The sequence below is a fragment of the Lithobates pipiens genome, unplaced genomic scaffold (genome assembly GCF_037356315.1).
Source record: "Lithobates pipiens isolate NorthernLeopardFrog02 unplaced genomic scaffold, aLitPip1_a1.2 Scaffold_19, whole genome shotgun sequence".
Lineage (NCBI taxonomy): Eukaryota > Metazoa > Chordata > Amphibia > Anura > Ranidae > Lithobates > Lithobates pipiens.
The window spans coordinates 511575770-511590336 of NW_027507764.1; the positions used below are offsets into that span (position 1 = coordinate 511575770).

The 14567-nt window shown below is 43.3% G+C and overlaps 1 protein-coding gene across 1 annotated transcript in view; it reads left to right on the plus strand.

Annotated features, from left to right (window-relative positions):
• The window catches only part of DCAF13 (DDB1 and CUL4 associated factor 13), a 47815-nt gene that overhangs the window by 14558 nt on the left and 18690 nt on the right, over window positions 1-14567 (plus strand). Inside the window, exons 6-8 of the mRNA XM_077493144.1 lie at window positions 3234-3311; window positions 5036-5118; window positions 10218-10382. Coding sequence (XP_077349270.1) covers window positions 3234-3311; window positions 5036-5118; window positions 10218-10382 — 326 coding nt within the window. The remainder of the gene's footprint in view (window positions 1-3233; window positions 3312-5035; window positions 5119-10217; window positions 10383-14567) is intronic.

The window sequence follows — 14567 nt, forward strand, 5'->3', positions numbered from 1 at the left end:
AGTGATTACTGGTAGCGGCTATAATAGCCCCTACCAGTAATCATTGCATGTAAAATCCAACAGGCTGGTTGTACCCAAGTTGATCAATCAACTTTGGTACATTTAGCCTGCCCATACACGGCTCAAATCTTGGCCCGTCCTTGTTGAACCAGCCAAGATTGGAACCATCTATGGCTGGCTTAAGAGTTATGACTCTCTTATTTTTGCTCCCTTGTTCTGTAGAAGCTATTTATGGGACAAAAAGACCTACGCACACTTTCTACAAAGCTTGGTAATTGTCTCTTTCTGTAGGGGTACTTTGAGAATGTTGTGCATATATACAGTATACATTCCAGTTTGTGAGTCTTTTGAGCTCTCCCTCCTGCTTAATATGGCTCTATATATTCTAATAGAGAACCCACTAGAGCAGCCTTTCTCAGCCAGGGTTATGTGAAACCCTAGGGTTCCTGACAAAACCTAATGTGCTGTCTCATTTTTGCTGCATAGCATCACAGACATAGCAATATGTACTGCCCCCTATGGCCGTCATTACACAATTATGGTGGGCAATTGCAGGGAAGGTAAAAGCACATCAACCACCTGTTTTTAGTACTCACTGACCTCTGAATGAGGTCTGGGTGGGGGTTGGATGCTTCATAATGACCATATTCTTCCCAGGGACAATCACACTAATGTACAGTGAGCTTTAGATATAATAATGATTAGCAGAGCTTCCCTGAAACACTGTGACGTGGGTGTCTTTTGGCTAAAAGCTAAGATTGTGCAGTCTGTCCCTGTCAGGCCAGAGGTAGAACATCACATTAGGGTCCTGCACAGAGATGACCTGCTGAGCAGTAGCCTTCCCAATCCATGCGCCCTGCTCGTAATCTATGTACAGGGCGCCGGACATATGGATTTCAATGTGGGTGTTTTTTTAGCACATGATTAGAGCCTGAGGCTCTAATTGGCTTCAAAAAAGGGTTATTTCCAATAAGGGATTAGAAGCAAATATTATTTCGCTAATGTCTCACAACTGGGTGGACTAAGGGCTCTGCGCCCACGCAGTTGTGTGACATAAGCGAAATAACATTCGCTTATGTCTTCCTGCTTCTCCTCCTGGCCAATCGGGAAGTGGGTCCTTCCCGATTGACCAGGAGGAGAAGCGCCCACTTTCTGTTCTGCCGGGAGGAGAAGCAAGCGAGAATGACCCACTTAGTGATCTGCCAGGAGGAGAAGCAACAGCCCTGACTCTTCCCTCAGCAAGCTGGAGTGAGGAGCAGCATGTGGAGGGACGGGCAGCATCATCCTCCTTTAAGCTTCCAGGATCCCTACCCCGGATCCAGCACCACCTCGTCATCAGCCTCATAGGGCACCTGATCGCCACCTTTCTGTGTATCCCACGGGGTGGGGCGGTAGTGCGGGTGAGGGGTCCAGGTTTGTTTACCGCCCCCCCCCCCCTTCCTCAAAATATTGAGCACCAGCCAAGCAAAACTTGCCAAGTTCCACTCAAAATTGGTGTCCAGCTTATGCGAAATTGTTCATTTCAGATTTAAGTTTCAACTCCTTTGCTTGGTTCAGATATTGCCCCATGGTAGTTGATTAGATCGTAAACATCTCTGATTAGCAGAGTCTTTGCTCCAACTTACAGATCCAAAAAAACATGTTCAGGCACTGACTTTGTTTTTTTTTATGCATTAAAGCAGTGTGTTATCCCCAACACTTCATTTTTCTGATATATGCCTGCTGTACCGTGTACTTGTATGAGAAAGTCTCCTGTTCTCTTTGTATTGCTTCCTTTGTGTGAAATGCCTGGTGTTTCTGCCAGCCCCTCTGCTTTCTTATTAAAAACTGACTACACAAATCAAGAAAACACACTGTGGTCAGTTCTCTAGCTATGCTAAGAACTCCGCCTGCTCTCATCCAATGACCAGACTTATCCTGACACGCCCCCCACTGCACAGATCAATTCCCCCCCCCCCCCCCCTTATGCAGCTGAGAACAGAGGGAATGTGATCACTTATAAAAAAGGGAAAATTTGTATCTGTCTATCCAAACATTTTTTGCCTTTCATTTCTATTTTAACCACTTGCCGCCCGCCCTATAACAGAAACACAGCGGCTAAGTTGTTTCAAAATCCTGACCGGACGTCATATGACGTGATCAGGATTTTGAGCCGATCATCGCAGCGATCATAGTTGCGGGGTGTCAATCTGACACCCCGCAACTACGATCTCGGTAAAGAGTCTCCGACGGAGACTCTTTACCATGTGATCAGCCGTGTCCATTCACGGTTGATCACAGTGTAAATGGGAAGAGCCGGTGATCAGCTTTTCCTCACTCAAGTCTGTCAGATGCGAGTAGAGGAGAGCCGATCGGCTACTTCTCTGACAGGGGGGGTCTGTGCTGATCTATTATCAGCGCAGCCCCCACCCGAGGATGCCTACACTGGACCACCAGGGACGCCAATAGACCACCAGGGATACCCAGCACAAGGTATGCCACCCTATACCACCAGGGATTCCAGTCAGTGCCCACAATGGATGCCAATCAGTGCCCACAATGGGCATCACTGATTGGCATGCATTATTGTTTGGCACTGATTGGCATCCATTAGTACAGTATAATACAATACAATGCCGCCCATCTGTGCCGCCTATCCGTGTCACCCATCAGTGCTGCCTATCATTGCCACATATCCGTGTCCATCAATGCCACCTCATCAGTGCCACTTCATTGGTGCCACCTCATCGGTGCCCATCAGTGCCGCCTTATCAGTGCCCATCAGTGTAGCCCCATCAGTGAAGGAGAAAACTTACTTCTTTACAAAGTTTTGAAACTGAAACAAAAAAAAACTTTTTTTTTTTTTTTTTCAGAATTTTTGGTATTTTTTTATTTGTTTAGCAAAAAATAAAAACCGTAGAGGTGATCAAATGCCACCAAAAGAAAGCTTTATTTGTGGGGAAAAAAATGATAAAAATGTCATTTGGGTACAGTGTAGCATGACCGCAATTGTCATTCAAAGTGCGACATCGCTGAAAGCTCAAAATTGGTCTGGGCAGAAAGGTGTTTAAGTGCCCTGTATTGAAGTGGTTAAACTGAATCGGTCGTTTTAACTAGGTGATCATTTTCAATAAATTTAGGCAATGCTTACTTCCATACTGTACATTATTTTCAGCTGTATTTCATTGATATTGTAATACATGTTAGTTGAATTGATTTGATGTGATGAATAAATTGATCTTGTTTGTTTTCAGACACACATTTTGGGAAGCTGCGCAGTTGACAGAAGTATTGTCCTTTATGATATGCGGAAGCCTACACCACTGAAAAAGGCAAGTCACATTCCGTCTTTGTATCTACACTATAATACCAAAAGTATTGGGACACCTGCCTTTACACACACATTAACTTTAATGACATCCCAGTCTTGGTCCGTAGGGTTAAATATTGAGTTGGCCCACCCTTTGCAGCTATAACAGCATCAACTCTTCTGGGAAGGCTGTCCACAAGATTTAGGAGTGTGTCTATGGGAATGTTTGACCATTCTTCCAGAAGCACATTTGTGAGGTCAGGCACTGATGTTGGACGAGAAGTCCTGGCTCTCAGTCCCTGTTCTAATTCATCCCTAAGGTGTTCTATCAGATTGAAGTCAGGACTCTGTGCAGGCCAGTCAAGTTCCTCAACCCAAAACTTGCTCATCCATGTCTTTATGGACCTTGCTTTGTGCACTGGTGCGCAGTCAAGTTGGAACAGGTAAGGACCATCCCCAAACTGTTCCCACAAAGTTGGTAGCATGAAATTGTCCAAAATGTCTTGGTATGCTAATGCCTTAAGAGTTCCCTTCACTGAAACTAAGGGGCCAAGCCCAACCCCTGAAAATCCTTTCCACATCATAATCCCCCCCCCTACAGCAAGTTATTTGGACCAGTGCAAAAAGCAAGGTGTTGTGGCGTTTTGGAAGTTCCATTATATCTGAACAAATGGCCTTAATCTGGATTAAAAGCAAAACATGTAACTTGCAGTATCTCTTGTTGGTGTATATTTTTAGGGAGTAGGGCTTAGATTTTCAGGCCCTGCTTTGGGTTTCTAAAAGATGAACTGTACTCTTGCTCCTCTCGCTCTCTTAAAGTCAATACATTTCTTTGCTTCAAGATTCCATGGCTGCTGTGCTGTTCCTATCAAATGCCTAGGCATCTGGTCATGTGATCTCTAGTGTAGTGAGGACCAGTTGGGCTAAATTCTGCTCCTGTCCTATAATAAAGATCACTGAAGCAATACTAGGGCATGCATAACGCTTTCCCCTACCTGGTTGATGCCATCTTTGTTTCTCCAATCCGTACCTCCAAGCTGAACTATTGCTTGCTCTACTAAGTAGGACATGAGTACTTGGTAGGATACAGATTTGTTGGTCAGCCAGGGCAAAACGGTTTTGCCTTTTGAAATAGAGTAGCAAGTGGGTTATCTCTAAAGCAACATTCCTAGTGTGGACTCTCAGGCTGAAGGAAGGTTTTAGCATTGTTGAAAGATTATTGTGGCAGATTCTTTGATAATGACTTTGGACCCTTTTTTTTTTTTTTTTTTTTTTCTCTTTAAAGGAGAACTTTGGCCAAAGCACTCCTGTGACCCATTTTCAGTGGACAGCTAAAGCCCGCTGTCAGCTGATATCACAAAGCTGGTCCAGGCTCTGCAAAGATCCCCACCATATGCTCCGGATCCACCTGGAAGCATGGGCGGGCACCTGGGTCAGCCTTGGTGCATTCTCCTGAGGGCTTGAGCCAGCTCCTCCTTCCCCCTCCATTGCCCAGCACTTCTTCCAGTGAGTTCTGGAGTGGCAGAGTAGAGAGCCGGAGGCTGACAGTCCCAGCTCTCTGCTCAGAGCAGATGGGGAGAACTGAACGATCAGTGGTGTTTGATCGCTCAGATCTCACTGCAGAGCCAGTGAGGGACAGATGTAGCATCGGATTGATGCTGCATCCACCTAGGGGAGTATAAATGTTTATTATATACTTTTAAATTGCAAGTTAAAACTAGCACAGTTTTTTTTTTCTTCTCGCAGATTATTCTAGAGATGAGAACAAATGCAATCTGCTGGAATCCCATGGAAGCTTTTATTTTTACAGCTGCTAATGAAAACTACAAGTAAGTAGAGGAGGGCTCCTCACATAAATTATTTTTTAAATATGGCTTGCAGAAACTTCAGCTTGTAACAGAACAATATGTACAGCAAGCTTTTTATTTAACATTAAAAGTTTTATTTTTAATGAGGGATCATAACAGATATTGATAATATTAGACATCACTTTAAAGGATTGATCAGAATACTTTCTTTGACACATATTGTGAGAACAAAACATTGTACAACAGAAGATAGAATAACAAAGTATCTAATTGATGGTCAGACCCCGCTTACCCCATATGGGATCAAACTGTAATGCCGCGTACACACGGGCGGACTGTATGGCGTACTTAGTCCGTCGAAACACATTTCAGCGGACAGTCCGCTCGTGTGTGGGCTTCAGCGTACTTTTTCAGCGTGCAGTCCGGCGTACTAAGAATTTCGGATTTTTCGAAATTCTGTCCGTCGTACTTTGGTTTCAGCGGACAATCCGCTCGTCAGTATGCTAGTTCGACGGACTAAGAATGGCGCATGCCCAGAAAGGATTTACATGGCGGAAGGGTGCTTTGCTGTGTATTGGACTTCCTATTTCTAGTCCCGTCGTACGTGCTGTACACGTCATCGCGCAAGCTTTCGACAGACTGTTTGGGTATCCGTGTGTGGTCAAGTCCGTTCAGTGGAAAGTACGACGGACTGTCCGTCGGATTGTATGACGAACTAAGTACGCCATACAGTCTGCTCGTGTGTACGCGGCATAAGGAGGCGTTGCTCTACAATTTAATATTATCAACAAGGGTCAAGGAACTTATTGATACATAAGCTACATCTGAATCTCATATCTTTTTAAAAGCATTTGCAGAGCTTTCAGCAGGCTTCAGTCAGTTCTGTTTTAAGCTTTTAAAGCAACATTCAGGTTCATTTTGAGGATGTTTAAAAGCACATTTATATGGGAGTACTGGCTTTCACTTTAAGCTAATAGCAGGCTTCAAAAAAAGAGGCCCCCTTACAATTCTTTTGAACACGATCCTCCCATAAGATTATATGTTCATTTAACATATTTTAAGCATGATATTTACCCGTAAAAGCCTTCCTTGTGTAGGGTTCCAAAACCCCCGAGACTGCTGTTGGGCGCCACCATTGTAGATGTGATCTCAGCAGCCCCAGCATAAAATAACAGCCCTCTCTCATTGATCTTATAGTAATCCTCCTTTGCCGCTCTCTCCAACCCCCAGAGTCCCCGCAGCCCCCGCTTCTACATAAAATATTATGTAAGTAGGTAAAGGATGGGGCAGAGGAGCCGGGTCAGCATAAACACTAATTAGACCCTCTCAGAGGAGGAGGAGAAGGTTATAAGCAAGGTGGGAGGGGGCAATATTAGGGATTAATTTTTAAATTTGTCTAGAAAGTTCAAAGGCATAATTTATGGAAAAGAAAAGCACTGCAAGTAAACAATAAGGCCCCTTTCACACATACATTCATTTCATCAGTTCAGTAACGTCAAAACGGATGAAGTATTCATCCATTTTTCACAAAAAAAAGTGACTGAACTGAACTTCTAACACTGTATATAGCTGGTTGCTAAGGAGCGGGCCAGGTATCCGGCCGCCGCATCCTTAACAACCGATGAGTCATTAGCTGTCAGCAGGGTTTCCCGCTGACAGCTGAATAAAAAAAAAAAAAAAAAGCAGCGTGGGTCCCCCCCCCCTTAGGTCCATACCAGGCCCTTCAGGTTTAGTATGGTTTCTGAGGGTAAGCAACCAAAAAGCAATGTAATGTAAAAAAAAAAAAACGAGCCGTTTTTTGGCAAGTGCTTATTAAAAAAAAAAAATAGGTCTGAGCTGTCTTCTCCCAGTGCCATCATCTCCCTTGCCGCAGGTTACCCGCTAAAAACAAAAAAGCTGCTCTTCTTCTGAGGCTGTCTTCCTCCATTGTGTTGCCCCCTGCTGTCTGACATCTCCTCTAATATAACCATGGGACGTGGCCAATGACAAACGACTTTTTTTTTTTTTTTTTTTTTTTTTTTTTTTAAATAAAGGACTTTAAAAACTGTCTCTCGTCCACACCCTTTCCTGATCTGCCAGGCTGCATGCTTGGATAAGAGTGTGGTATGGATTTTTTTATTTTGGCGTGGGGGGGTCCCCTCCGAATCTATACCAGACCTAAGGGGTACTCCATGCCATTTTTTATTTTACAGACAGCTGATGACTCATTGGTTGTTAAGGACGGGCAACTGACTTCCTGGCCTCCTCCTTAGCAACCAGCTAATATACAGTGAGGGGGAAAAAAAGGGATTTAAAAACGGATGTCATCGGATAGGATGTAAGAGGATGTAATCCCCTAACATTCGTTTTTTGCCCGTTCTTTTTTTATTATTTTTTTATTTTTTATTTTATTTTTTTAGACATGTCAGGGGCTACGCCAAAAAATATTGCCCCACGACAGCAAAATGTTGTGGACTATCTTGGTACCCAGGGATTTAGACAAGGTAGATAAAAAAATATAAATTAAAGAGAAAACAACATTAAAAACCATTAAGTACAACAGTACATAGAATGATTATTACACACAGTTACAGGTGGTTCAAAGAGGAACAGGTGAACCCCACTGGTAAATGGGCAGTAAAGATGTTGGTCCAGACGTAATCCTCTACATGTTTCACGACAAGTCGTTTTCTTCAGGAGGAATCGACCATAAACAGCTATAGAAAAATAGTCTCATAATCACAAATATTGAAGAAAATAGAAACTGCAAAAATACAGTAAATAAAGTAATTTTGGCGTGTTAGTGTCAGGCATAACTTACCAGTGGAAGCCCAGGTTGGGCACCAGACGGCACAATTGGAAGCACCCTATAAAGTGATTCCCCCACAGCGAACACAGGAGGTACTAGAAGGTGCAATAACTGAAATCAAAGAATATAAAAGATATTTTAATATTGGTCTATGTGGAATGGAAACAAAGGGGGGGTGGTATGGGGTGAACCGGATCCATCTTGCCCACTGCGCAAATTGCGTACGCGTATGACCGTTGCATATAAAACGTCCGAAGGCCGTCATCAAAGGAAGAAGAGGGGGGCAACCACAGATTGGGGGCCCTCCTCATAATGTTGAGACGCATGTCCGCCGCTGGGGGGAGTGTAATACCTCAGGCTGCTGTTGATCCTGTGGCAAGTCATGCCTGACAATATGATATGCAACAAGAGAAAGCAGTTTAAACAGACAAATATTAAGGCAGTGTGTTTGTCAATACAGCGACCACAGTGTTAAATCCCGGTCAAGGACACGGCACCCGCATATGCCAACAGTTAAACATGTGTTATTGATAATAAAACCAGTTATCCTACAGTCATAATCTCACCACAGAGGATCGCAAATGATTTCATATGGATCCTAAAATTAAATGAAAAGTACTTATGGAATAAGTCATTAAACTCAAACATAATCGGAACACGTCATAATTATCGGCAGCACAGATAGGTGATGAACAAATGATGCAGGATAAAGGGGGGTGTGGGGGAAAGGATAAAAAAAAGTATAAGTTAAAGAGCAAGAAGCAAGAGACAGAAAACTAAAACGCAGTGAACAAAGCCAAGGGACAAAAGCAAAAACAAAGGCAGGAAATAAGCCATTCACAGGAAGGCATTGTATGAAAAGGTTTCATTGAGGGGCCCGGTGGTATGAGGGCGTTGAGTCGCTCGATCCAAATGGTTTCACATCATGTCAACCCCAATTGCGCCCCAAGACCCCCACGTCCAGCACTAAGAATTTAACAACTTCAGGTTGAAATCTTTGGTGTTAACCTATATGGTGGCCCACTGTGGTGAACTTGCCATTGGACGAGTACTATAAATTGTCTCCCATTCTTTGCCTTAGTTCTCTAATGGCCTTGCCTACATAGAATGCATTGCAGGCACAAACCATTAGATGGACAACCTCCCTCGTGCCACAATTGGCATGTTAAGGGGAGAAGAAAATTTCCCCATTAGGAAGACACACTCCTTTCCACTATCCTAACTTTGTTACCTTCTTAACCACCAAAATTGAGGCATTACTCTACATTTCCGTTTTTTTGACGGATAAAAAATAGGGCTTTCATCCATTCAAAAAAAACTGATGTTTATTAATGTCCGTTTTTCATCTGTTAACGGATGGATGAAAAAAAGAAGAATGGTCCATATGTCTGAAAGGGACCTTAAAGAGGAAGTAAACCCTGATGAGTTTACTTCCTCTTTCATTCCCTGCAAAGGCAAAGCATAATGGACTACTATGCATTGCATAGTAGCCCATTATGTGTCACTCACCTGACACAGGAGCCAGCGAAGTCGCCGCTGTCCCCTGTAGTCCGCCGCATCCATCTTGTTGGTGGGGTCTCGCAGCTCCGCCGCTGTCATTCGGCGAAGCCGCGATGACGTCACTCCCGCGCATGCGCACGGGAGTCGACACGCGCGGCAGCTCCATTCTTGGAAATGCCGCGCTCAGTGCGCCTGCGCGCCGTAGACAGCGGTGCCCGTTTTCGGGCAAATATCTCCTAAACCATATAGGTTTAGGAGATATTGCTTGGACCTACAGGTAAGCCTTAATCTAGGCTTACCTGTAGGTCAAAGTGGTTTGTAAGGGTTTACAACCACTTTTAATAGACTTCATTTTTCTGTGCTTTTGCCTGCTATTTGAGTTTGTGACAGCGTTTCATTACATTTGCAGTAGTGCTAAAAACTACCTGAAAACTTCTAGCGGCATGTTTAAAATTACAGCCTTTTCCCATTAAGATCTGCATATATAATACTTCTAAACTGAAGCTGTAGGTTGCATTTAACCACTTAAGGACCAAGCCTCTTTCTGAGATTTGATGTTTACAAGTTAAAAACAGTTTTTGTTTTTTGATTTTGATTTTTTTTTTTTTTATAGAAAATTACTTAGAACCCCCAAACATAAAATGTATACATACATACATACATACATACATACATACATACATACATACATACCATGGACCAGAAACTTTCATTTATCTTTTGTCCTGTTTGATATGCCCAAGTCTCTTCAGATGCCTTAATATTTTTTTTTTTTATTGTTTTATATAAAATTGATTATCTTATTTGCATCTGTTAATGTGTCTCTATACAGACTGTACACCTATGACATACGCTACATGGACAGTCCAGTAAAGGTGCACATGGACCACGTGTCTGCTGTCCTGGATGTTGATTATTCCCCAACTGGAAAGGAATTTGTATCCGCCAGCTTTGATAAATCCATTCGCATGTTTTCGGTTGAAAGCGGCCACAGCAGGTGAGAATATTATCAGCCTTACTGTAGAAAATAAGGTACTAAGGTCTTTTTCCCAACAGTATGTGATGAAAGACTCGGGCTGTATTATGTGCTATTATCCTCCTCAATACAGGGTGCTTTTGCCCCCTTCCTGCCCAGGCCAATTTTCAGATTTCAGCGCTGTCGCATTTTGAATGGCAATTGCGCAGTCATGCAACACTGCACCCAAATTAATTTTATAATTTTCTTCCCACAAATAGAGCTTTCTTTTGGTGGTATTTAATCACCGCTGGTTTTTTTTATTGTTTGCTTTGGGGGGGGGGGGGGGGGAGTTTTCTTAGTTTGTCAGAAAATTTAGTAAACAACTTTTTCTCCTTCATTGAAGGGCACTGATGAGAGGTGGCACTGATATGCAGCACTGATGGGCACAGACTGGCATCATTGATGGGCACTTTTAGTGCTGCATTGTAATCCCCACGTGAGGAGATCCCACTGATTGGCTCTCCCCACCTCACACTCTTAGTGTGAGGCAAGGAGAACCGCTAAATGGCATCTCCTTGTGTACATGCGACCGACTGTGATTGGATGCAGCTCTTTGGCGAAATCATGGTCGCACCTTGTCCCTGGGATATGGTGAAGCCGCTATCACCGTAAAGCAATAGAGCTTGGTACCATTGACAATTATGCAGAGATCAGTTCTATAAAAATGCACCGATTACTGTATAAATGTCACTGGCAGGGAAGGGGTTAACACTAGGGGCGTTCAAGGGGTTAAATGCGTTCCCTTACTGTGTTCTAAGTGTAGGGGAGGTGGGACTGTCTAGGAGAGAGAGAGATCGGTGTTCATACCACCTCTTCCAAGTGTTCCCAGACACAGTAAGCTTAACTGTTCCCAGGCAACCTTAAACCCTTGAATCAAAGTGGTAGCCAGTAACTAGCATAGGCAGAAGGAAGGATCAGCCATAGTATCCTCAATATTTTTCTCAATACAGGTTTTACTTCCATGTAAACCATGAGCCGTGGAATAAATGAGTGGGTGTCATTGCTGGCCCTTTCTGAAAATACTAGCCATTTGGCTGTTTTGCAAACCCTCTGGTTTTAATGCTTTCTGGGTCCTGACCCAGAGCAAGTAAGCAAAAGGTCAGAGAATGTTGGATATCCTTGACTGCAAACTTTCTCTGGGTCATCGACTCCAAATCAAATCAAAGCCACCAATGTCACCATGACTAGCCTTTTTCAGAAAAAGAGCACAATATCCTCTTTCAAGCTTGTCTTGTGACAGATTTGCTTTAAAGCAATTCTGTTAGTGGGAAAAAATGGCTGAAAAGTTCTACCTGCGAAGGAGAATAAATGCTTACCTGTCCCATTGTCTGTGCCACCAATTGCTGTCGTAGTGACCTCCTTTTATTGTGGAAATGTTCTTTGGAGGTTTTTAAAGTGCCGCTGGCCACCAGTGTTTTGGGATCATATTTTTAAAGGTAATGGAATGAAAGGTAATTGTAAGCAAACCCACAATTTTAGTTTTTTCCTTTTTATGTAGTAAAAATATAAAACCCAGTGGTTATTAAATACTACCAAAATAAAGTGCTATCTGTCTTAAAAAATATATGATTACAGTGCTGCATGACCAGATAATCGTCAGTCTAGCTATTGCAGTGCTGAAAAATAGCCTAATAATGGAGTATATATGGTAATGTACCCAAGTTGTTAATGGTAAGACAGCTGCTTGGATTGGCAAGGGTCCCAGCCCAGAAATAACTGGAGATTACTGGAGTAGAGGTGTCTACTACAATGATTTCCATTTTCTAGAGCCCTAGTGCCCAACCTGCGGCCCGAAGGCCACATGCGGCCATTTGGTATATGTGGGGCCCTGTAGTGGGAACATTGATTAGGGTAATAGCACTGGCCTTTGCTGGCTTCATTGAACATGTTCCCAGTTTCATATTGTCTTCTGCAGAATATCCCCCGCCAACAATGCAGCATGTCCACAATCTCTGACCCTCATTTCCTCTATTAGGGCTGCAGTTTCTGACGGTCCTCCTAAGCATTAGGTATTTTGAACAATATGGGGTTAATTTACTAAATCTGGTGAAGCTCTGCATGAAACCAATCAGTTTCCATGTTTTTTGTCAGAGCTTAATTGAACAAGTTGAAGTTAAAAGCTGATTGGCTACCATGCACAGCTGCACCAGATTTTGCTCTCTCCAGTTTTGGTAAATCAACCTCCATATGCGGCTCTTTGGTAATGTCAGGAACTGCATTTGATGTCCCTTTTATCTCATACATTAACCACCGCTGTTCTAGAGGAATCCCCCGTGTATGGCATATGCATGGTTACATTGGACCAAGCTTGACCAATGTAATGCCCTGTACACATGACCGGACATTCCGGTAGAAAAGGACAGACGGAATCATTCTGTCGGGCATTCCGATTTGTGTGTAGGCTTCATCTGACTTTTTCGTTCTAAAATTCTGACGGACCTAGAAATAGAACATGCTTCAAATCTTTCCGCCGGAACCAGTTCCTATCGAGAAAACCGGTCGTCTGTATGCTGTTGGGTCGTTTTTCGGTCCATCGGAAGGGCAGCTATTGGCTACTGGCTATTGAACTTAATTTTTCTAGTCCCATCGCGTTCTAAACGTTTGGACTTTGGTGTGATCTTTGTAGGCAAGTCCGGTTTGGAGGAACTCTACCAAAGTCCTTCAGAGTTCAGTCCGATGAGAAGTCTGCTCGTGTGTACGTGTTCTTTTATTGTGAACAAACTGGACAGTATAGGGAACCTACAGTGAGGGGAAAAAAGTATTTGATCCTCTGCTGATTTTGTACGTTTGCCCACTGACAAAGAAATGATGAGTCTATAATGTTAATGGTAGGTTTATTTTTACAGTGAGAGACAGAATAACAACAATCCAGAAAAATGCATTTCAAAAAAGTTCTAAATTGATTTGCAGTTTAATAAGTGAAATTTAGTGTTTGACCCCTGAAAACATGACTCAGTACTTGGTGGCAAAACCCTTGTTGCCAATCAGAGGTCAGACGTTTATCTCTTAGGTGGCCACCAGATTTGCACACATCTCGGGAGGGATTTTGTCCCACTCCTCTTTGCAGATCCTCTCTAAGTCATTAATGTTTCAAAGTGGATGTTTGGTAATTCGAACCTTCAGCTCCCGCTACCTATTTTCTAAGGGATTAAGGTCTGGAGACTGGCTAGGCCACTCCAGGGTCTTGATGTGCTTCTTGAGCCACTCCTTTGCCTTGGCTGTGTGTTTTGGGTCATTGTCATGCTGGAATATCCATCCATGACATATTTTCAATGCCCTGGCTGAAGGAAGAAGGTTCTCGCCCAAGATTTGACAGTAAGTGACCTTGTCTATCATCCCTTTTGATGCAGTGAAGTTGTTCTGTCCCCTTAGCAGAAAAACACCCCCAAAGCATAATGTTTTCATCTCCATGTTTGATGGTGGGGATGGTGTTCTTGGGGTCATAGGCAGCATTCCTCCTCCTTCAAACATGGCAAGTTAATTAAGTTGTTGCTAAAGAGCTTGATTTTGGTCTCATCTGACCACAACACTTTCACCCAGTTCACCTCTGAATCATTCAGATGTTCTTTAGCAGACTTCAGACGGGCCTGTACATGTGCTTTCTTGAGCAGGGGGACCTTGTGGGCACTTAAGGATTTCAGTCCCTCATGATGTAGTGTGTTACCAATTGTTTTCTTGGTGACTATGGTCCCATCTGCCTTGAGATCATTGACAATATTCTCCCATGTAGTTCTGGGCTCATTCCTCACCATTCTCATGATCGTTGAACCTCCACAAGCTGAGGTCTTGCATGGAGCCCCAGATCAAGGGAGATTGACAGTTATTTTGTGTTTCTTACATTTGCCAATAATCGCACCAACTGTTGCCACCCTCTCACTAAGCTGCTTGGCGATGGTCTTGTAGCCCATTCCAGCCTTGTGTAGGTCCTACAGTCTTGTCTCTGACATCCTTGGGCAGCTCTTTGGTCTTGGCCATGGTGGAGAGATTGGAATCTGATTGATTGCTTCTGTGGACAGGTGTCTTTTATACAAGTAACAAGCTGAAATTAGGAGCACTCCATTTAAGAGAGTGATCCTAATCTCAGCTGGTTACCTGTATAGAAGACACCTGGGAGGCAGAAATCCTGCTGATTGATAGGGGATTGAGTACTGTTTTCACTCATTA